General features: G+C 43.3%; 2 protein-coding genes across 2 annotated transcripts; both read left to right on the forward strand.

The window, feature by feature from the left end:
- Nucleotides 1-726: 726 nt before the first annotated feature.
- Nucleotides 727-2,292, forward strand: LOC132677417 (olfactory receptor 8S1-like). Its single transcript, XM_060629248.3, has one exon. The coding sequence runs from the start codon at nucleotides 930-932 to the stop codon at nucleotides 1,851-1,853; it is 924 nt and encodes a 307-aa protein (XP_060485231.2). The 5' UTR covers nucleotides 727-929; the 3' UTR covers nucleotides 1,854-2,292.
- A 20,513-nt stretch (nucleotides 2,293-22,805) lies between these two features.
- On the forward strand, nucleotides 22,806-23,979 carry LOC132660329 (olfactory receptor 8S1-like). The gene has a single exon (XM_060604346.3). It carries the CDS (start codon nucleotides 22,932-22,934, stop codon nucleotides 23,865-23,867), a length of 936 nt encoding a protein of 311 aa, XP_060460329.3. The 5' UTR covers nucleotides 22,806-22,931; the 3' UTR covers nucleotides 23,868-23,979.
- The last annotated feature ends 666 nt before the right edge of the window (nucleotides 23,980-24,645 follow it).

The raw sequence follows: 24,645 nt of genomic DNA on the forward strand, positions 1-24,645 counted from the left end.
ACACTGCACTGTTGGCCCAGGCACACAGGGAACCTAGACGTGGGTCTAAGATGAGCTTGAGCTTGGGAATAGTAGGATTTGAGGGGAGGCTGGAAGTCACATGAAAATTTGGGTCAGTGGAATAAAGGAGAACATGTGAAAGCAGAACAATGTAATCAAAGACACAAAAATAAATAGACCTTTCTAGTATCAAAAGGGGTGAAAAAGGCCAAAAGATAGATTCAGACAAATGAGGAAGAAGTCTGAATGTCAAGGCAGGAAAAGTGGTCTTTGTTTCTAGATGCTGGGATGAGAATTAGGAAAAAACTACAGAATCTATTTCCTGGCTCTCCTACTTGTTCTCAACAGGGCTCAATATCATATTCCTCAGGGGTAACATGGGATAAATTTCTATGCCTAAAATACCCCGTAAAATGGCTGTGAGAACGAATAGGATTTTTTGTATATACTCTGTCTACAAAAAAAAAAAAAAAAAAAAACTATTAAAGTTTATTGTGCTGTTTAGGAAGTAAGAAGTCTTGGATTATTTTGAACAAGAAGAATGAAGAAAGGAGAAAAGGCTTAAAGCATTCGCTGTAGATATGTCATATAATGGCTTTTGAAACAAGATGGTAAGGATTTCTGAACTTTGGAGCATGCAGTGAAAATTGAATAACAATTAATGTGTAAGCAAGGCAGCAATACTATTTATCCAGCAAATCCCTGTGAAACAAGAATGGAATTCTCTAAAGTATGTGAATACTAGACAAGAAAGGATAAAAACTCTTCCTGAGATACAATGAGGGCAGCCTTGAGATACTGAGCACAAGGTCAAGCAAAGCAGAGAGGGAGGGATGTATAAGAAGACATGATGATGCCCTAAAAAATGGGAACAATCATAGGTGATATCACCCCCTTTCTATTTTATTCCAGGGAAATCCCCTCCACAAATGGCCTGGAGGAACCACAGCATCATCACCGAGTTTATTCTCACGGGGCTGTCCGACGACCCCCACATCCAGGCTCTGCTCTTCGTGCTCTTCCTGGGGATTTACCTCCTGACCATGATGGGGAATCTGATGCTGCTGCTGGTGATCAGGACCGATTCCCGCCTCCACACGCCCATGTACTTCTTCCTGAGTAACCTGTCCTTCCTGGACCTCTGCTTCTCTTCTGTCACTGTGCCCAAGCTACTGAAGGACCTTCTGTCTGAGAAGAAAACCATCTCAGTAGAGGGCTGCCTGGCTCAGGTGTTCTTCGTGTTTCTCACCGCAGGGACTGAAGCCTTTCTGCTCTCTGCGATGGCCTATGACCGCTATGCCGCCATCTGCCACCCTCTGCTCTATGGCCAAGTGATGAGCAACCAGCTCTGTATGGGGTTGGTGCTGGCCTCATGGGGCCTGGCCTCTCTCAATGCATTTGTCATTGTGCTTTTGGCTATTAACCTGGACTTCTGTGAGGCCCAAACCATATACCACTACACCTGTGAGCTGCCCTCCCTCTTCCCTCTGTCTTGCTCTGATATTTCCATCAATATTAACATCTTGATCTGCTCCACCTTACTGCATGGGCTGGGAACCTTCCTCCCAATCTTCTTTTCCTACACCCGTGTTGTCTCCACCATCCTGAGCATCAGCTCCACCTCAGGCAGAAGCAAGGCCTTCTCCACCTGCTCCTCCCACCTCATCGCAGTGATCCTGTTCTTTGGCTCAGGTTTGATTCTCTATCTTATGCCCACCTCGGGTTCCTCCCTGGATTTGCTCTCCTCCTTGCAGTACAGTACAGTCACGCCCTTGCTGAATCCCCTCATCTACAGCCTAAAGAACAAAGAGGTGAAGGCAGCTGTGAGAAGGACACTGGGGAAATATTTCTAATGTAGTGAACAAAGACACACTTACTAAGCAAAAATCACAAAGACCGTGTTCCGTTGCATTCTTCTTTTGATCCCACCTCTTCCCACACAGTGTCAGATAATTTGGAAGAAAGACTCTAGAGCTTGTCTGAACAGAGCTTGCCTGTTCTTCAAAGGCAGTAGTTCTTGATTTGGGCTCCTCATTTGGAAAGGCTGCTCTGTTGGTTGGAAGAGAACGCAAAGACAATTTTCCACAAAACAGATCAATAAGACAAAATAATTAGGTTGAAAAGATACGATGATCATTTCAGGAGATTCGGCATCTGACTGAGGAGTCGCAGAAAGAATTAAAAACAAGGGAGGAATGGGGCACCTGGGTGGCTCAATCAAATAAGCATCCGACTCTTGATTTAGGCTCATGTCATGATCTCAGGAGTTCGTGAATTTGAGCCCTGCGTCGGCCTCTACACTGACAGTACAGAGCCTGCTTGGGACTCTCTCTCTCCATCTCTCTCTCTGCTCCTCCCCCATTCATGCTCATTCTCTCTCTCTAAAAATAGGGGGGGGGGGGGAGAAACTTATTACACAGAAGATAACTTTTGCAAATACCAACTACTTTTAAGTTTTTTTAAACAAAACTTGGGTAAAAAGAAAAAAACTCCTTTGTTAACACTGCAATCAAAACCCTATGTAGAATATTATGAACATGAGAACATTATATACTAAAGTTACAAAATATTGCCAGTGCAACCATTATCTTTATCTATCCTTATATTGATTCATTAGTAAACAAGAAAAAAAATTAAGTTTCTGAAAGCTCATATCCAAGCATTAAAAAATAAAAAAACCTAACATAAGCAAAGGAGAATAAAAGAACTGAGAACACAAATTAATAAGTCAAAAAACAGAAAAACAGAATTGAGAAATAAATCCAGGCTCTAGTCATTCAAAAAAGATCCATAAAATTTGGAGCACTTGGGTGGTTCAGTCGGTTAAGTGTCCAACTCTTGATTTCAGCCCAGGTCATAAACTCCCAGTTGGTGAGTTCGAGCCCCACATCAGGCTCTGCACTAGCAGGACAGAGCCTGCTTGTGATTCTCTCTCTCTCTCTGCCCCTCCCTTGTTCTCTCTCTCCCTCTCTCTCTCTCTCTCTCTCAAAAATTAAACTAAAAAAATTTTTTAAATCTATAAAATTTGACATAACTCTGTAGAATATATTCAAGAAAAAAGAAAAAGAAAAAGAAATCAATAATACATTGACATAAAGAATAAAAATTTTAATGAAATACTAAGATTCATCCCAATAAATTTGAAAAGCAGGCTTTTGTCTAATTTTAAGGAATATGTAACTCAAGAAAAAGAAAATTGAGCCATTAGATGTATAAAAACAAAAAAAGTCAAAGGATTAGCTCGAATGGGCAACAAGCAGGGATAGTTTTTCAGGTGAGTCCAAACTTCAATGTTATATGCATTTTTTAGAGTACAGAATAATACGGAAAATTGTCAATGCATTTTCAGAGCTAAAGCAACTCTGATTCAAAACCTAAAAAAATCATCATCCTCTGGGGTGCCTGGGTGGCTCAGTCAGTTAAACACTCAACTCTTGATTTTAGCTCAGGTCATGTTCTCATGGTTCGTGAGATCAAGCCTGCATCTGGCTCTTCTCGAACAGCATGGCATCTGCTTGGGATTCTCCCTCTCCCTCTCTCTCTGCCCCTCCCCTGCTTACTCTCTCTCTCTCTCGCTCTCTCTCTCTCTCTCAGAATAAATAAATAAAAACCTTTAAAAATTTTTAATTATCATCCCCTAATGAATACATAGACAAAAATTCTGAATGAAATATTAATCCATTGAATCCAAAAGTATACTGAAAGAATAGCAATCTAAATAATAATCATGACCAAATAAATTTTGCTATTGGTTTGACTTCTCAAATCAATAGGTTAGAATAAGAATAATCTTATTCCACCTGAATAGCTTCTTAACAGGTATAAAAATAAAATTCTACGATAATTGTGACCCCAAATATTTAATAATAAAAACTCTTATGATTCTCTCTTTCAATAAAACATATTTAAAATTAATCAGTATTGAACCACATGTTTCAAAATAATAACAGATAATATCAGATTGAAGAAATTACAGTTTAATAAAAGAAACAACATGGGGCACCTGAGTGACTCAGTCAGTGAAGCATTGGACTTTGGCTCAGGTCATGATCTCCTAGTGCATGAGTTTGAGCCCCGCATCAGGCTCTCTGCTGTCAGTGCAGAGCCCGCTTCAGATCCTCTGTCCCCCTCTCTCTCTGCCCCTCCCCCATTCTCTCTCTCTCTCTCTCTCAAAAATAAATAAACATTTAAAAAAATAAATAAATACAAAGAGAAGAAAAGAAACAATACTACCAGGGAGCCTGGTGGCTAAGTCGATTAAACACCTGACTCTTGATTTCAGCTCAGGTCATGATCGGTTCATGAGTTTGAGCCTCATGTCAGGCTCTGTGCTGACAACACAGAGCTTGCTTGGGATTCTCTCTCCCTCTTTCAAAATAAGTAAACATTTAAAAAATAAGAAGAAGAAGAAACACCACTCATATTACTTAAGAAGATTATGCAGTTTCCCTCCAATACAGTGAAACGAGATTAGAATATGAGATTCAAATTTGGATGGGAGGGATCCACAAATATTCAGAGTCGCTAATGATTATCTACCTAGAAATCTAAGATATCTCATTAGAAATGAGAAATTACTGGGGCTCTTGGGTGGCTCAGTTTGTTGAGCTTCTGACTCTTGATTTTGGCTCAGGTCATAATCCAGAGTCATGGGATCAAGCCCTGAGTCCTTTTCCTCGCTGAGCATGGAAACTGCTTACAATTCTGTCTCCCTCTGCCCCTCTCCCTGCCTCACACTCTCTCTCTAAAAACAAAAGAAATGAAAAATTATTAGTATTCTAAGAGAGTTCAGAAAGGCAAACAACTTTGGAATATTCATGCAATCAGTAGTTTTTCTATACATCCGCAACATTAGTTAAACAAAAAAAAAAATGTATCTTCCAGAAAAATATCCGTTCACTATGGCGAGAGAAATATAAAAACTTCAGGATTAAACTCAATAAGCATTCAGAACCCATATGAACGAAGCAACAAAACTGAACTAAATGTCATAAGAGGTGCTTAAATCAGCGGAGAAAGTATTCATCGGGCATGCTTTCATCTTCAAGTAACCAAAATGTGATTAACAATAACATAAACTGTAAAAAGATTTATCACTGAATTAGCAGTAGGTCTGGAGATGGATGGTTCCAGAGTTAGTTGAGTTGCTCAATAATCATCAATGACTTGGGTTCTTTCCATCCATCCACTGTTCCATCTTCATGCTTTGGATTTCATCCTCGGTCTTGTTATAGGGTAAGCCTTGAGAGCTGTTATTTTTTCTCTTTTGTAATGCAAGGGGCTGAGTCAGGCTTTGGTTGCCCAGGCAACTTGAATAAACACAATTAGATAGAGAGATCTTGGTTCATGCCCATAACTGACCATTTCAGCCTCTTGTTTTTGTTTTTGTTTTTTCTCTGAAGGGCGTCTCACAATCATCACAAGAACCACAAGGGCTGCCCAGTCATAAAATTCATTTGGAAAAGGGGAATTGTAGGAAGCTCACCCAGACCCAGGCATTTTTAGCTGACAGTTTAACTATCCATAGGCTGAGGCTGGCCCTAAACACTTGCCCAGGCAGCTTCAGTTCTAGACATCATGGTCTTATAAAACACAGACCAAAGCTAAAAGAAGGAAAACTATTACTTTAGTCCGTCCTTGAACTTTACATAAATGAAACCATTCTAAATGCTGAAAACTTAAAATACTTAGTCTTCAATCCTGGTGAGGAGGTGGTTAACTTCAATCTCCTTGCACTTCTGTTTTGCTTTCCTTATCAGGCAAAAGAACAAGAAGTGCTGTAATTTTTGTCTCTCAATTTACAAAGGAATGTTCTCTAGATGACGTCACCTTCAGCTTTGCCACTTACAATTATCTATTTGCATGACCTTGGGGAGCCTGTTTGCATGACAATTGTCTGTTTGTATGTCCTTGCTGCTTACAAGTATCTACAGTATTTGCTTGTCTATTGCATTAAGAGGTGTTGGATTTTAAAATCCTGAATACACTAAAAGGCAAAAAAAATAGACAAACAGCAATAAGAATTGGTCAAGTCCCCAGAGCAATTGAGCTATCCCTCCTTTGTGAAATTTAATTTGCTAGTAGAGATTTTTTTTTTTTTCAAGATTTATTTATTTTTGGGACAGAGAGAGACAGAGCATGAACGGGGGAGGGGCAGAGAGAGAGGGAGACACAGAATCGGAAACAGGCTCCAGGCTCCGAGCCATCAGCCCAGAGCCTGACGCGGGGCTCGAACTCACGGACCGCGAGATCGTGACCTGGCTGAAGTCGGACGCTCAACCGACTGCGCCACCCAGGCGCCCCTGCTAGTAGAGATTTTAGGCAAATGCACATTTATATAAATGGGCTTTTCAGTGATTAGTCTTAAGGAGAACTGGTTTGGACCAATTTAAACCTGGGCAGTCTACACATACTGACTGGTTTCTCATGCTCTGAAATATTCTCTTCCATAAATGTGTAAAATCAGTATCAGTGGCGGTGGTGGTGGGTAGAAGCCAGACTTCAGTGTGTTGAATAAATAGAACACATTTAAAAAAGTAATAAGTTCACACCACATTCTCAAGGTGTTTTAGAGAATGAAAGAGGAAAATAACAAGAAGGTGTGTCGAGGTTGAAGACATTTTTAACAATGAGAAAAAGACGTGGCTGCACTCACAGGTAGTGAGAGAAAAAAATGGAGAAAAAAACTGAATATAGAGATATGGGAGGTTCGAATAGAAAAACTTCATATTAGGCCAGTTGAGTCCAATCCCCCTTCCTACACTAATCACTAGGACCGAGGGACTTGTGCATTAAGACAGTCTACACCCAGGTAATGGGCCTATCAGAGAACAGAGCTTGGGCTACTACACTTCAGGTGCACTGAAGTCCACAGGTTGGGAGGTCATCCCTAAAACACACACTTTTTTTTTTTGCCTCCACCGTTTTGATCTACCCACTGTCCTTTTCCTCCTCCCGTTGGTACTGCCCTCTAGTGTTAGGTTCCCGTTCACTCCCAATGTCATAATAGCCAACTTCAGCATTAATGTTGGTAACCTGATCTCAAATTCCTTATAATGTCTACCCTAAGTCACCATTGCTCAACTTGTACAAATAAAGTGACCCTCAAGATCCGACCATTCATCTTATCTGAATGGTTCCACCACTGTTGTCTCTAACCTCTGATGGAAATCTTCTGTCCTCACAGCTCCCTCACTTTTTCACCTGCAGCACCGCTTTCTAAACACTCAAGTTCTTCAGTCCATCCCTTCTTTCTGTCCATGACGATCACCCCACAAAAGCTTCATTTTAGTTATTTCTGTACATCGATTTAGCAGCTCTTGTGTCTGTGCCTTCAATGTCTTGCCAGCTTGTTCTTTCATTGCATCTACAGGCCCCACTACTTTCTCCATTTCTGTATCCAGGACATTAACCTCCATGGAATTCTGCTTCTGCTTCAAACATAGTTTGACCTTCAGAATGAATAGTCTCCTTCCTCCTTAAATATAACAAGAAAATTGTAGTAGATGACCTTCCTTTACACTTGACAGAGAATCACTTAATCATTTCTTCCATACTCAAAATTCTACCTATATCTGCACATGACTTTAACGCTTTCTTTCAGTGCCAGTGAAATAGTCAATAAGGACGCCTTCTATACCTGCAATGGGTGTGTGTGTGTGTGTGTGTGTGTGTGTGTGTGTGTGTGTGTGTATTGGGTTGTGTGAATCTTTTGCCACCTTTCCCTGGACCTTGCTTCATCATTGTTTACCATTTTATTCTGCATTCTTAACTTCATCTGCTCTATAGGCATAAACTATACCTATAGGTATAAACACTTTCCCATAGGTACAAATATTTTAACATGCTATTTCATCCCACCTTAAAAAAAAAAAAAATAGTTTTTCTCCAACACTGTTGTCCTCAGCCTTATATCTTCTTATCTTTAAACTCGTGTGCATCTATTCACAAAATATAGTTTCACAGGAACACTGGGGTGGCTTAGTCGGTTGAGCATCCGACTCTTGATTTTGGCTCAGATCATGATCTCACGGTTTGTGGGATTGAGCCCTACATTGGGCTTTGCACTGACAGCACAGAAACTACTTGGGATTCTCTCTCTCCCTCTCTCTCTGCCCCCCTCTCAAAAAAGTGATACACATTAAAAAACATTTAAAAATATATATATGTGTATATATATATATATATATATATACACATATATATATATAGTTCACCAACTAACACTGTCAAGGTACAAAGATGAATAAAGAAGAATAACAGATATATAAACAGGTAACTATATTTCAATGATGTAATTTTGATTGCAGACTGAGTAGAGGGTACTTCTAGAGCTGAGAGGATGGGTACTTACACAATCTTGATTGGGAACATTGGAAGAAATTCATGTAAATCAAAGGATTTATTCTTGAGGGATGATCCTTGGACTGGTGCTTTCAAGTCCTTCAGTCTCTCCCATCAGTAACCGATGAAGTTTGACAGTACTGATGAGCCTTTTCTTTCGCTGGTAATTTGATTTGGATCCTCTGGATGTCACTCCTGGATCTAAAGAAAACTTCACCTCAGTCTATTTGTCGTGTCCACTTCCTGACTACTTCTATAAATGATGTTATTCCCACAATTCTGACCTTGGGAAACTTCTCTTTCTATATACATTCTTTCCTGGCATTATTTTATTCACCTCTATGGTGAATAAAACTCATATGGTTTTGACCCCCTAATCTGAAGTCCAAACTAATCTCCTGACCATTGAGCAACACATCCTACCACTATACACACATTTAAAATGCAACATATACAAAATAGAGTACATTTATTCATACTTTTGCATAATAAATGCTTATTAAAATACTTACTATGAACCAAGCACTCCATAAAATCTATCCTCCATTATGTCACCCCCATGCACTTTTTTCATTAATAAGTGTGAAACTCTCATAGTCCTTCTGTTTGTTGCATCTGACTGGTGGCATAAATTAAATTGTAAGTATCACAAAAACTTATTACGTGAAACTCATGCTTTGCCACCAACTGTCTCATCTGATACAAGTCACTTTCATTTTCTCATTTAAAATGAAAGGCTACAAAGAATACAAAAATACTAATCCTAGGGGTGTGTGAGTGGCTCAGTCGGTTAAGCATCCAACTTCAGCTCAGGTCATGATCTCACAGGTTGTCAGTTTGAACCCCGTGTGGGGCTCTGTGCTGACACTCAGAGCCCAGAGCCTGCTTCAGATTCTGTGTCTCACTCTCTTTCAGCCTCTCTCTCTTTCTCCCTCTCAAAAATAAATAAACATTTGAAAAAACTTTAAATACTAACTCTAAGGAATACATGCACCCTGATGTTTATAGCAGCATTATCTACAATAGCCAAATTACGGAAAGAGCCCAAGTGTCTTTCGACTGATGAACAGATAAAGAAGAGGTTGGTGTATATTATCATGGAATATTACTCAGCCATAAAAAAGAATGAAAACTTGCCACTTGCAATGACATGGATGGAGCTAGAGAGTATTATGCTAGGTGAAATAAGTCAGACAGAGAAAGACAAATACCATATGCTTTCACTCATATGTGGAATTTAAGAAACAACCATTAAAAAAAAAACATAGGGTGGGGGAAGAGAGAGACAAAGCAAGAAACAGACTCTCAACTATAGAGAACAAACTGGTGGTTATCAGAGGGGTGGGGTGGGGGGATGGGTGAAATAGGTGATGGGGATTAAGGAGTGCACTTGTGATGAGCACCAGGTGTTGTACTGAAGTGCTGAATCACCGTATTAGACACCTGAAACTAATATTACACGATATGTTAACTAACTGGAATTTAAATAAAAACTCAAAAGTAAAATAAAGGGCTAAACCAGATCGAATGTTTTCAAACCTCTTTTAGCCCTGACTATATTCTTTTTTAAATCCTACATAAAAACATAAACAAATAAAAGTGATCAAAGTAGACCTTCTTTGGATTAATGGGGGGCTCGAGAAGATGCAATGCCACTCACTTACGCCCCCCTTTTCCTTGTCTCCCAACAGGGCTGAGCCAAACTGCTACCACTCCATCAGATGGTCCACCTCTCACCCAATCACGTCAAGTCCTAAACTGCCTCTTCTTATTTACCTTCATAGTTTACAGATGCCATGCCAGTCAAGGATCGACGCTTTCCAAACACCACAAAAATCATACTAAATTGGCCTTAATTACAAGGAGTACTATTTGCTTCCCAGAACTGAGTTTTTTTGTTTTGGTTTGGTTTTTTTGCTGACATGCTGTCACATATTAAGCATTCAGTGAAGTCCGGATTTAACCTTGCTCAGAGGATGACATTTACTGGGGCCCGAGAGAGACAAAGGGCTACAGGCAGATGGCTGCAGGTGTGCTGGTCTCTGGCTGTCCTCCTGGCCACCCAGGAACACCAACTGGAATAGTCATCCATACCTTGCCCCACTCCGGCCCTAGAGCATTCCACACTCCTGCAACATGACGGCCAAGGCACCCACTACTCAGAGGCCCTGGCACAGATGCCTCCTCCAGGAAGCCTGCCCTGAGTCCCTCCAAAGTTGACTATAGACAGGTACTGGAAGATGTGATTAGACAGTTAGAAAATCAATAAATAAAAATAAACACAGGGGTGCCTGGGTGGCTCAGTCGGTTGAGCACCTGACTTCAGCTCAGGTCATGATCTCACAGTTCATGAATTCAAGCCCTGCGTCAGACGCTCTGCTGACAGCTCAGAGCCTGGAGCCTACTTGGGATTCTGTGTCTCCCTCTCTCTCTGCCCCTCCCCCTCTCATGCTTGCTCTCACTCTCTCTCTCTCTCTCTCTCAAAAATGAATAAATGTTAAAACAAAAAACAGAGGTTGGAGGGAAGATGGCGGCGTAGGAGGATGCTGGGCTCACCGCGCATCCTGCTGATCACTTAGATTCCACCTACACCTGCCTAAAGAACCCAGAAAACCGCCAGAGGATTAGCAGAACGGAGTCTCCAGAGCCAAGCGCAGACGAGAGGCCCACGGAAGAGGGTAGGAAGGGCGGCGAGGCGGTGCGCGCTCCACGGACTGGCGGGAGGGAGCCGGGGCGGAGGGGTGGCTCGCCGGCCAAGCAGAGCCCCCGAGTCTGGCTGGCAAAAGCGGAGGGGCCAGACGGACTGTGTTCCGACAGCAAGCGCAACTTAGCGTCTGGGAGGTCATAAGTTAACAGCTCTGCTCAGAAAGCGGGAAGGCTGGAGGACAAAGGGAGGGAGAGCTGCTGAGCCCCCTGACGACAGAGCTCAGTTTGCTGGGGAACAAAGGCACTCGCCAGCGCCATCTCCCCCGCCCATCCCCCAGCCAAAATCCCAAAGAGAACCAGTTCCTGCCAGGGAACTTGCTCGCTCCGCGCAAACACCCAACTCTGTGCTTCTGCGGAGCCGAACCTCCGGCAGCGGATCTGACTCCCTCCCGCTGCCACAGGGCCCCTCCTGAAGTGGATCACCTATGGAGAAGCCAGCTAAGCCTGCCCCTCCTGCCCCCATGCACCTTGCCTACTCACCCCAGCTAATACGCCAGATCCCCAGCACCACAAGCCTGGCAGTGTGCAAGTAGCCCAGAGGGGCCACCCCACCCCACAGTGAATCCCGCCCCTAGGAGAGGGGAAGAGAAGGCACACACCAGTCTGACTGTGGCCCCAGCGGTGGGCTGGGGGCAGACATCAGGGCAGACTGCGGCCCCGCCCACCAACTCCAGTTATACACCACAGCACAGGGGAAGTGCCCTGCAGGTCCTCACCACTCCAGGGACTATCCAAAATGACCAAACGGAAGAATTCCCCTCAGAAGAATCTCCAGGAAATAACAACAGCTAATGAACTGATCAAAAAGGATTTAAATAATATAACAGAAAGTGAATTTAGAATAACAGTCATAAAATTAATCGCTGAGCTTGAAAACAGTATACAGGACAGCAGAGAATCTCTTGCCACAGAGATCAAGGGACTAAGGAAGAGTCACGAGGAGCTGAAAAGCGCTTTAAACGAAATGCAAAACAAAATGGAAACGACGACAGCTCGGCTTGAAGAGGCAGAGGAGAGAATAGGTGAACTAGAAGATAAAGTTATGGAAAAAGAGGAAGCTGAGAGAAAGAGAGATAAAAAAATCCAGAAGTATGAGGGGAAAATTAGAGAACTAAGTGATACACTAAAAAGAAATAATATACACATAATTGGTATCCCAGAGGAGGAAGAGAGAGGGAAAGGTGCTGAAGGGGTACTTGAAGAAATTATAGCTGAGAACTTCCCTGAACTGGGGAAGGAAAAAGACATTGAAATCCAAGAGGCACAGAGAACTCCCTTCAGACGTAACTTGAATCGATCTTCTGCACGACATATCATAGTGAAACTGGCAAAATACAAGGATAAAGAGAAAATTCTGAAAGCAGCAAGGGATAAACGTGCCCTCACATATAAAGGGAGACCTATAAGACTCGTGACTGATCTCTCCTTTGAAACTTGGCAGGCCAGAAAGGCTTGGCACGATATCTTCAGTGTGCTAAACAGAAAAAATATGCAGCCGAGAATCCTTTATCCAGCAAGTCTGTCATTTAGAATAGAAGGAGAGATAAAGGTCTTCCCAAACAAACAAAAACTGAAGGAATTTGTCACCACTAAACCAGCCCTACAAGAAATCCTAAGGGGGATCCTGTGAGACAAAGTACCAGAGACATCACCACAAGCATAAAACATACAGACATCACAATGACTCTGAACCCATATCTTTCTATAATAACACTGAATGCAAATGGATTAAATGTGCCAACCAAAAGACATAGGGTATCAGAATGGATAAAAAAACAAGACCCATCTGTTTGCTGTCTACAAGAGACTCATTTTAGATCTGAGGACACCTTCAGATTGAGAGTGAGGGGATGGAGAACTATTTTTCATGCTACTGGAAGCCAAAAGAAAGCTGGAGTAGCCATACTTCTATCAGACAAACTAGACTTTAAATTAAAGGCTGTAACAAGAGATGAAGAAGGGCATTATATAATAATTACAAGGTCTATCCATCAGGAAGAGCTAACAATTATAAATGTCTATGCGCCGAATACCGGAGCCCCCAGATATATAAAACAATTACACATAAACATAAGCAACCTTATTGATAAGAATGTGGTCATTGCAGGGGACTTTAACACCCCACTTACAGAAATGGATAGATTATCTAGACACACAGTCAATAAAGAAACAAGGGCCCTGAATGATACATTGGATCAGATGGACTTGACAGATATATTTAGAACTCTGCATCCCAAAGCAACAGAATATACTTTCTTCTCGAGTGCACATGGAACATTCTCCAAGATAGATCATATACTGGGTCACAAAACAGCCCTTCATAAGTTTACAAGAATTGAAATTATACCATGCATACTTTCAGACCACAATGCTATGAAGCTTGAAATCAACCACAGGAAAAAGTCTGGAAAACCTCCAAAAGCATGGAGGTTAAAGAACACCCTACTAACGAATGAGTGGGTCAACCAGGCAATTAGAGAAGAAATTAAAAAATATATGGAAACAAACAAAAATGAAAATACAACAATCCAAACGCTTTGGGATGCAGCGAAGGCAGGCCTGAGAGGAAAATACATTGCAATCCAGGCCTATCTCAAGAAACAAGAAAAATCCCAAATACAAAATCTAACAGCACACCTAAAGGAAATAGAAGCAGAACAGCAAAGGCAGCCTAAACCCAGCAGAAGAGAAATAATAAAGGTCAGAGCAGAAATAAACAATATAGAATCTAAAAAAACTGTAGAGCAGATCAACGAAACCAAGAGTTGGTTTTTTGAAAAAATAAACAAAATTGACAAACCTCTAGCCAGGCTTCTCAAAAAGAAAAGGGAGATGACCCAAATAGATAAAATCATGAATGAAAATGGAATTATTACAACCAATCCCTCAGAGATACAAACAATTATCAGGGAATACTATGAAAAATTATATGCCAACAAATTGGACAACCTGGAAGAAATGGACAAATTCCTAAACACCCACTCTCTTCCAAAACTCAAACAGGAGGAAATAGAAAGCTTGAACAGACCCATATCCAGCGAAGAAATTGAATCGGTTATCAAAAATCTCCAACAAATAAGAGTCCAGGACCAGATGGCTTCCCAGCAGAGTTCTACCAGACGTTTAAAGCAGAGATAATACCTATCCTTCTCAAGCTATTCCAAGAAATAGAAAGGGAAGGAAAACTTCCAGACTCATTCTATGAAGCCAGTATTACTTTGATTCCTAAACCAGACAGAGACCCAGTAAAAAAAGAGAACTACAGGCCAATATCTCTGATGAATATGGATGCAAAAATTCTCAATAAGATACTAGCAAATCGAATTCAACAGCATATAAAAAGAATTATTCACCATGATCAAGTGGGATTCATTCCTGGGATGCAGGGCTGGTTCAACATTCGCAAATCAATCAACGTGATACATCACATTAACGAAAAAAAAGAGAAGAACCATATGATCCTGTCAATCGATGCAGAAAAGGCCTTTGACAAAATCCAGCACCCTTTCTTAATAAAAACCCTTGAGAAAGTCGGGATAGAAGGAACATACTTAAAGATCATAAAAGCCATTTATGAAAAGCCCACAGCTAACATCATCCTCAATGGGGAAAAACTGAGAGCTTTTTCCCGGAGATCAGGAACACGACAGGGATGCCCACTCTCACCGCTGTTGTTTAACATAGTGCTGGAAGTTCTAGCATCAGCTATCAGACAACAAAAGGAAATCAAAGGCATCAAAATTGGCAAAGATGAAGTCAAGCTTTCGCTTTTTGCAGATGACATGATATTATACATGGAAAATCCGATAGACTCTACCAAAAGTCTGCTAGAACTGATACATGAATTCAGCAAAGTTGCAGGATACAAAATCAATGTACAGAAACAGTTGCATTCTTATACACTAACAATGAAGCAACAGAAAGACAAATAAAGAAACTGATCCCATTCACAATTGCACCAAGAAGCATAAAATACCCAGGAATAAATCTAACCAAAGATGTAAAAGATCTGTATGCTGAAAACTATAGAAAGCTTATGCAGGTAATTGAAGAAGATATAAAGAAATGGAAAGACATTCCCTGCTCATGGATTGGAAGAATAAATATTGTCAAAATGTCAATACTACCCAAAGCTATCTACACAGTCAATGCAATCCCAATCAAAATTGCACCAGCATTCTTCTCGAAACTAGAACAAGCAATCCTAAAATTCATATGGAACCACAAAAGGCCCCAAATAGCCAAAGTAATTTTGAAGAAGAAGACCAAAGCAGGAGGCATCACAATCCCAGACTTTAGCCTCTACTACAAAGCTGTCATCATCAAGACAGCATGGTATTGGCATAAAAACAGACACACAGACCAATGGAATAGAATAGAAACCCCAGAACTAGACCCACAAACGTATGGCCAACTCATCTTTGACAAAGCAGGAAAGAACATCCAATGGAAAAAAGACAGTCTCTTTAACAAATGGTGCTGGGAGAACTGGACAGCAACATGCAGAAGGTTGAAACTAGACCACTTTCTCACACCATTCACAAAAATAGACTCAAAATGGATAAAGGACCTGAATGTGAGACAGGAAACCATCAAAACCTTAGAGGAGAAAGCAGGAAAAGACCTCTCTGACCTCAGCCGTAGCAATCTCTTACTCGGCACATCCCCAAAGGCAAGGGAATTAAAAGCAAAAGTGAATTACTGGGACCTTATGAAGATAAAAAGCTTCTGCACAGCAAAGGAAACAACCAACAAAACTAAAAGGCAACCAACAGAATGGGAAAAGATACTTGCAAATGACATATCGGACAAAGGGCTAGTATCCAAAATCTATAAAGAGCTCATCAAACTCCACACCCGAAAAACAAATAACCCAGTGAAGAAATGGGCAGAAAACATGAATAGACACTTCTCTAAAGAAGACATCCGGATGGCCAACAGGCACATGAAAAGATGTTCAACGTCGCTCCTAATCAGGGAAATACAAATCAAAACCACACTCAGATATCACCTCACGCCAGTCAGAGTGGCCAAAATGAAGAAATCAGGAGACTATAGATGCTGGAGAGGATGTGGAGAAACAGGAACCCTCTTGCACTGTTGGTGGGAATGCAAATTGGTGCAGCCGCTCTGGAAAGCAGTGTGGAGGTTCCTCAGAAAATTAAAAATAGACCTACTCTATGACCCAGCAATAGCACTGCTAGGAATTTATCCAAGGGATACAGGAGTACTGATGCATAGGGGCACTTGTACCCCAATGTTTATAGCAGCACTCTCAACAATAGCCAAATTATGGAAAGAGCCTAAATGTCCATCAACTGATGAATGGATAAAGAAATTGTGGTTTATATACACAATGGAATACTACGTGGCAATGAGAAAAAATGAAATAGGGCCTTTTGTAGCAGCGTGGATGGAACTGGAGAGTGTGATGCTAAGTGAAATAAGCCATACAGAGAAAGACAGATACCATATGGTTTCACTCTTATGTGGATCCTGAGAAACGTAACAGAAACCCATGGGGGAGGGGAAGGAAAAAAAAAAAAAAGAGGTTAGAGTGGGAGAGAGCCAAAGCATAAGAGACTGTTAAAAACTGAGAACTAACTGAGGGTTGATGGGGGGTGGGAGGGAGGGCAGGGTTGGTGATGGGTATTGAGGAGGGCACCTTTTGGGATGAGCACTGGGTGTTGTATGGAAACCAATTTGACAGTAAATTTCATATATTAAAAAATTAAAAATAAAAAAAATTAAAAAAAAAAAGATTACAAAAAAAAAAAAACAAACAAACCAGTAACCACAAAGATGGGGGACCCAAAGGAGACCATTCCTGCCCACTCACCAGCCTGGGCCCATTTACCTTGTCTGCAGAATGACGCCTATGTGCCCACCACTTGTGAATCCAGCCCAGCCATGACTGCTTCACATGACCAGCCTGGAGATGGGAGCAGAGAACTCAGGGTGGGCCATCCAGACCTCCCCATCCCCCAGACACCCAGCATAACCGCTCACACAGGGGCACACGCACCCAGTGGTCAGGGAGCCCTGCCCTTCCAGTTCCTGGCCCTCACGATGTGTTAGGGTGTTAGGGTTGCTGGGTCACAGGCACCACTCTGGGCAGGACCGCGGCTGCCCGGAATCAGGGACATGCGTGTGTCCATCTGTTCTGTCCTGTCTAGTTGCCCCCACAGGGCCCGTCCTCCCTGTCCCTTGGGGAGCACCCTCCAGGAGCACTACCCACCCTGGAGAAGTGTTCGGAAGCCGCGTATGGGCATCTGGGAGCTGTACATGTAACATGTCTCATGTTAGTGAAAACCAACCTCTGTGCTCTGGAGCAGAGATATGTAAGGCGAAGAGAGTTTGGGTGTGAAGAAGGAAGATAGGTATTACTTTGCCAGGTGAAGGAAGCTGCTGCAGGCTCATGCCTCCAAGACTGCAAGCCCATCCGGGGGTAAAGGGCTGAGGGGTTTCTAGGAAAATACAGAATATGGCGGCTTCGATACAAATCCGGGACACGGAGCCAGCCACGTTCATCATGTCTTCTTCCAGCCATGGTCTCATGACTGGGGCTGGCACCGGCCGACCAGTCCCCTAAGTATATACTGAGGTCAGCGGGATGTCAACATCGATACTGAGGTCCTGGAACAAAGGATTCCACAGAAAAACAAGTGAAGGGGACGGGGAGGTTTCAAGAATGAGGAGGAGTTTAAAGTTTAAAGTCGAGCCTTGCTGAAACACTAGTGTGTCCGTCTTAATTTCCACCCATTGTTTCTGTGGCAATTTCAGTCATGCCACCCAGGAGCCAGGGGAGCCGTGTGGGCACAGAGCAAGTGGGGTGAGTAGGGCCCTCTCATCACCCATCTACCCCCTCCTGGCCCTGCCCAGGCCCATCTGTACACTGAGGCGAGCCAAGGGTCCACACGGATGGTCTGGCAGGAGGAGTACAGCTACACAGGAACCACAGACTCCGTGGCATCCTCCACCAATGGTGAAGGGTAACGTGCCCTCTGTGTTTGTTACTTATATGTGAGCCCCAACAAATGCTGATGACGCTTCTCTGTCTTAAATCAGAAATACAAAATTTTGACTTCAGACATTTCAAAGACCCTCTGTAGGACTTACTAAAAACAATTCATTACATACTTCAATTACCATTCTTTAATAAACTCCTTTAAAAATTCAGTATGTGCTTAAAATAGAAACACTAGAAACTTAGGGCTGAATAATATTCCCAAGGTGGAGTTATAGCCTTTCGTTTAACTATTATAACGGACGATCCTGTCGGAGGAATGAGGAAAACTGCAAAGTCCACTGGAAATGAGTTGCAGTTCAGGCGGTAATGTGTCACAGCTCACCTCCCTCAACACTTTCTACGGGCTTTCTCAGGCCAATGATGCCATGGGGGAAATGTCCATTTTCCAGCAGTTTTTCTTCAAATCTCTTTCTTAGTCTCTTGTTTTTCAACACCCCCACTCCCACCCCAAGCCTAATAATAGTCTTTTCTAGGCTTTCAATAATTCCCTCAGCTCAGAAACTTGAAATACTGCCCTGGAGAGAACCTCTGTGCCTCCTACTCAATTCACCTTTCTAGTTAAGTGCGAACTGCGGTTAGTGAGGCCCGAGCTCGGCTTCAGACTGGGACTTCAGGGAATACAGGGCAGCGGCCCAGCTTCCTCTGGGGGCCCGACCCAGCCCCGCGGCTCCTTAAGTACAGATGGCCTTCCGACTGGTTCTATTAGATTGTTCTTTCTTTAGGTGATGCTCTCAGAGAGTATTCAGGAGCTCAGAGGAAATAAATGAACACCAGGCACGTTACTGCACCTGAGATCATGTGAGAAGGTATCCATGGAATGTGTGCCTGTTGTTCAGAACAGGAGCTTCTTTAAAAAGAACCGTCCCTGTCTTTCCATACAGCAGCCTGCATTGAAGCATGACCCCACTCTAGGTTAAGGTGTTCTGGAGAATCGTCCTGATTCTGTGATGTATCCAGTGCTTCCAGAGCTCGAGCCATTCTAATTTCCCTCACTCACTGACAGCAAAGAGAAAAGGCTCTATACTCTGCTAAGAGACGCTTGCGGCGGGGGTTCTGTTATCGGGACTTACCTACCAAGAGTCTGCTTGTGATCGGGAAGACAGAACGTGTGGAGTTGCCTCCTCCAAGAAAAGCCAGGGGAATGGTAATATCTCGTCTGGTTTTCTGGTGGCCCCCCTGTTTTTCTGCCTGTAAAGTGCTGTGTATGTTTCAATTCTGCTGCTTTTCCTCTCCCCCCTCTCCACCCCACGATCCCTTCCATCTGTCCTAAAGTCTGAGGTGTCTGCTCCACCCGTTCCTTGTCCCTAAGCTAGAGGGGGGAACATCTTACTCCTTGGCGGACCATCTCCCCAGATGGGACTCTGATATCTCTGCTTCTCTGAATGACGCATCTGTACCAGCTGCCCTAGACACCTTCCCTCCCTCCCTGCTTCACACTAAGGAAGTGACACTTTAAAGTCTGGGCATAGGGGCGCCTGGGTGGCTCAGTTGGTTAAGCGTCCAACTTCAGCTCAGGTCATGATGTCACGGCTTGTGAGTTCGAGCCCCATGTTGGGCTCTGTGCTGACAGCTCAGAGCCTGGAGCCTGCTTCAGATTCGCCTCTCTCTCTCTCTCTTTTCTCTCGCCCTTTCCCTGCTTGTGCTCTCTCAAAAATAAGTAAATAAAGTCTTTTAAAAATGTTTAAAAAAAAATAAAAAGTAAAGTCTAGGAATAAATCCCTCTCATGCTTCAGGACCCCAAAGGATTACAAAAAGCAAACACCTGGAATGAAATGAAGGTATCAGAGAGAAAGGTGGACTGTCAGAGGCACTTATTTTCCTGCTTGCTCAGCACAACAGTTAGAAGCACAGTAGGCTTTTTTCCTCGTTGTGGAAGTCCCCCTGCAACAGTTAACCTCCTGAGAGCCATAAACTCATAAACATACCCAATATCCTCTCTCATCTCTTTGTAAGAGAAATCGATCGAACGACCAGGTATCTGGTGGGTATGAGGCATCTGTGTTGGCAAAATGGCAACACAGGCGTTTATCCAAGACACTGCTGAAATCCTCCTTCTACATCTCCCATCCCTCCATGACCAGCCCCCCTGTCCACTCCTGCCCACAATCCATGTTCTAACTCTGGTGTCCGTCTGCCACATCTCAGGATGGAAGCTTCCCTTCCCAAGAGTAACTGCTGGTCTGCTTTACTTTTATGCTTCATTGATCTGGGATTAATTGTTCCTGGTCATTAAAGAAGTCTGAGGCATCAATCTGGGGTGCTGCTGAGGGATTGTGAAGGGGAGGGAGATGCCTTTGTGACAACTTGAAATCACACAAGAGAAGTCGCTGTTGCCTTCTTCCATAAAAAACGTGGGTGTCGGGCAGGACAGAAAAGGATTCTCCATAAATGCTACGCTTCTTCAGATGAGAGAGCTTGAAGCCCCAGCGGACACTGTAGCCAGGTCCCCCTTATGAGTGAAAGCGGAAGAAGGCAAGCGATTTCCAGGGTAGCCATATCCCTAAATATTTTGAAATACAGGAATCTTTGGGAAGATGGCTTCCACGTATCATTTTACTTTGCTTGTATGGATTCAAGATACAGTGTTCACTTACTGCAGTATCTACAATTTTATCCATGCAGGAGCCTCAGAAGTAACTTCTCCAGTTATGCTTCACCACCCCTGGACCGAAGCTAGTGTCCTGCAGGCACACAGAGGTGAACATTGCCCTCTCTGTCCTGGCACACAGGTAACCCAGACTTGGGTCTAAGATGGACTCAAGTGGGGCTGATGGATTTGTTAATGGGATCAGAATTTAAGCTTTTCATGATGCGAGTTAGCACCTAGTCATAAGATGGCTGCAAAGCTGAAAGGGTCAGAAGCAGGGCTCTCTGAATCGGTAAGATTAAACATTTCTGTGAAGACAAAAGCCCACTATGGGATCGGACTGTGGACTGACAGACAAAAACAGAATACTGCTAAATTAGCCTCAGACGTCCAACTGAGGAAGGAATCTTCGCATAGGATGTAGTCTGAGAAGCTAGGGTTCAAAATGATTCTTAGTATCACGATTAACATAAATTGCTCACCATCTGGTCCTCTTGGTTACACAGCTGATCCCTAGAGCAAGCGGATGCAAGAAACACTTAAAAGAAAATCGTAAGACTCTTCACTCTGACCCGCAGGGGGCAATAAAAGAATGATACATCCACAATAAATTACAAGCAGCTTCTGGCAATGGTGGCAACAATGCTGTGGATTCTACAAAAATGAGACCGCAGGAGGGGCTGCGGCGTGAGGCGGTGTGCTCTGGGTAGATAACAGCATCCTGGAAATTCAGCCGCGGTGGCCTCCACGCAGCGTGAGTGGGCAGCCTGGCGACGCTGGGGGGCAGCAATGTCAGCAGGACTTCTGCCGGGCGCTAGCGCTGTGGGGGCCGCTGGAGTCCGGGAGGAGACTGGGCTGAAGATAGTCCAGAGGTTTTTTTCTAAGGCACGCGGGAGATGACGTGGAGAGGCTTCCAAAATAATCGGACAGAAATCTGAGAGGTAATCAGAAGCCAACGGGCAGGCAAGAGCCAGAGAAATGCTGATTTGTGATTATTGTTGTCAAGTTGTGATCTATATTCTCAAGGAGCTCACAATCGGGAGGGGAAAACTGAGATGGCTGTCTAACATGAGACAAGACACACAGTTCAGACTATGCCATAAGGCACCTGAGAGCAAGTGTCCCAGTGATTTGAACAGAGAGCTGGGCAGTCAGGACAGGCTAGAAGCAAAAAGCAGGTTTACAGATGACACTGGAAGACCCAGGAGAGTCTGGGTCAGTGGGCTTAAGAGGAGAACATATGAAGAAGAATGTGAGCAAAGACACAGAAACAAATAGACCTTTCTGGTATCTAAAGCAGCCAAAATGGCCACGAGTTTAAGGGCAGATGAAGAAGAATTTGAAGCATCTGAATAAGAAAAGTGTTCCTTATCACTGTGCACTAAGCCTAGACATTGGGCTGATAATTAGGAAAAAAAAATAATGTAATTTACTTCTACTTCTCCTATTTTTACTTCTATTTGTTGTCAACTTGACATTACAAAATACCCCTTAATATCAGACTTCTCTCACGTAAAAATGGGGATAAAATTCCTTGCCCCATGGCTAATAATTCCTTATCAAATTTTACAGAATTGCCTTGAAACAATTGAGATAGTGATTAAAAAAATGCTCTGTATTTAATAAAGTCTTACTAAAGTTAAATGCTCTGTTCATAAGTAGAGAGCAAGGACACATTATGACTTTCATGGTTCCAGGCACTTTTGCCTCCCTAGGCTCCTTTTCTTTCCATACAAAGAGATATTGAAATGTTGCAGTTATAAAGATGAATAGAATGCAGATTCTTCTGATCTTAAAAGAAATTTAAAATGTTTTCATCAGCCATGTAACAACTGGGGCCCTAGGCACTGGACCTACTGTGCCTAATGGATATCAACTCTGGTAGGGAATCACTGGATGATTTTGAACCAAAAACTTGTGGTTGAGACATTGAAGAAAGAAGGTTTAGAAAACCACTCAGATATGTGCTAGATTTTTGACGATTTCTAAAGTCTAAGAAGAATTGGTAGAATCTAAATACTATGAATGTGTAGGTGAACCAAAGCTATTCATTGGTCCAGTGAAATCCCTAATGGAAGGGGCAGAAGATTCTCTGAAGTACGCAAAGACTGTGACGTAGGATCGCTGATAACAAAACAGGATAAAAACTTTTCCTGAGATGCAGTAAGGGCAGCTTCAAGGGATGTATGGTAAGAGGGGTGATGACCTGAAGGAGACAGATCTCATCGCTATTTCTATTCTATTCCAGGGAAATCCCCTCCACAAATGGCCTGGAGGAACCACAGCATCATCACCGAGTTTATTCTCACGGGGCTGTCCGACGACCCCCACATCCAGGCTCTGCTCTTCGTGCTCTTCCTGGGGATTTACCTCCTGACCATGATGGGGAATCTGATGCTGCTGCTGGTGATCAGGACCGATTCCCGCCTCCACACGCCCATGTACTTCTTCCTGAGTAACCTGTCCTTCCTGGACCTCTGCTTCTCTTCTGTCACTGTGCCCAAGCTACTGAAGGACCTTCTGTCTGAGAAGAAAACCATCTCAGTAGAGGGCTGCCTGACTCAGGTGTTCTTTGTGTTTATCACCGCAGGGACTGAAGCCTTTCTGCTCTCGGTGATGGCCTATGACCGCTATGCCGCCATCTGCCACCCTCTGCTCTACGGCCAGGTGATGAGCAGCCAGCTCTGTGTGAGGCTGGTGCTGGCCTCATGGGGCCTGGCTTCCCTCAATTCAGTCATCATTGTGCTTTTGGCTATTAACCTGGACTTCTGTGAGGCCCAAACCATCCACCACTACACCTGTGAGCTGCCCTCCCTCTTCCCTCTGTCTTGCTCTGATATTTCCATCAATATTGACATCTTGATCTGCTCCACCTTACTGCATGGGCTGGGAACCTTCCTCCCAATCTTCTTTTCCTACACCCGTATTGTCTCCACCATCCTGAGCATCAGCTCCACCTCAGGCAGAAGCAAGGCCTTCTCCACCTGCTCCTCCCATCTCATTGCAGTGATCCTGTTCTTTGGCTCAGGTTTGATTCGCTATCTTATGCCCACCTCGGGTTCCTCCCTGGATTTGCTCTCCTCCTTGCAGTACAGTGCAGTCACGCCCTTGCTGAATCCCCTCATCTACAGCCTAAAGAACGTAGAGGTGAAGGCGGCTGTGAGAAGGACAGTGGAGAAATACCTACACTATTTTAGGTAGAGAACAAGGACGCAGAGTGCAGGAGAGAAATTTGTTTTGCCATCTGCTTGACCCTCAGGTAGAAGAACTCTGCGGTGCCTGGGTGGCTGGTTGGTTGGTTAAAGCCTCTGACTTTGGCTCAGGTCACAATCTCGCAGTTCACGAGTTCAAGCCCCACGTCAGGTTCTGTGCTGTCGGCACAGAGCCCGGGGCTCACTTTGCATTCTGTGTGCCCCAGCCCTTCCCTGACTCACATTCTGTTTCTCTCAAAAATAAATAAACATTAAAAAAAAATTTTTTTTTGAAAGGACAATTCTTGACCACTAACTTGAAGGGAGCCCTGTACCGTCCTCTCCCTGGCTCTCCCAACAACAAAAAGTAAAATACATGAAATTATATCTAGTTTATCTCTGTGGCTTATAAAGGTCTGTTTTTTCTTCTGCTCCTTTAAAAAAAATTTTTTTAACATTTATTTATTTTTTTTGAGACAGAGAGAGACAGAGCATGAACGGGGGAGGGGCAGAGAGAGAAGGAGTCACAGAATCGGAAGCAGGCTCCAGGCTCTGAGCTGTCAGCACAGAGCCTGACGCGGGGCTCAAACTCACGGACCGCGAGATCGTGACCTGAGCCGAAGTCGGACGCTTAACCGACTGAGCCACCCAGGCGCCCCTGTTCTGCTCCTTTATACCATAGCACCACTTCCTTCGTAGAGCTCATGATTCGATGTTGTGTCTCCCGAATTAATCCGTAACGTACTTTATCTTGTCACCCTTATTATTTTTTGTCCTACTGATCTACC

Source organism: Panthera onca, chromosome B4 (assembly GCF_046562875.1).
Source record: "Panthera onca isolate mPanOnc1 chromosome B4, mPanOnc1 haplotype 2, whole genome shotgun sequence".
NCBI classification, from domain to species: domain Eukaryota; kingdom Metazoa; phylum Chordata; class Mammalia; order Carnivora; family Felidae; genus Panthera; species Panthera onca.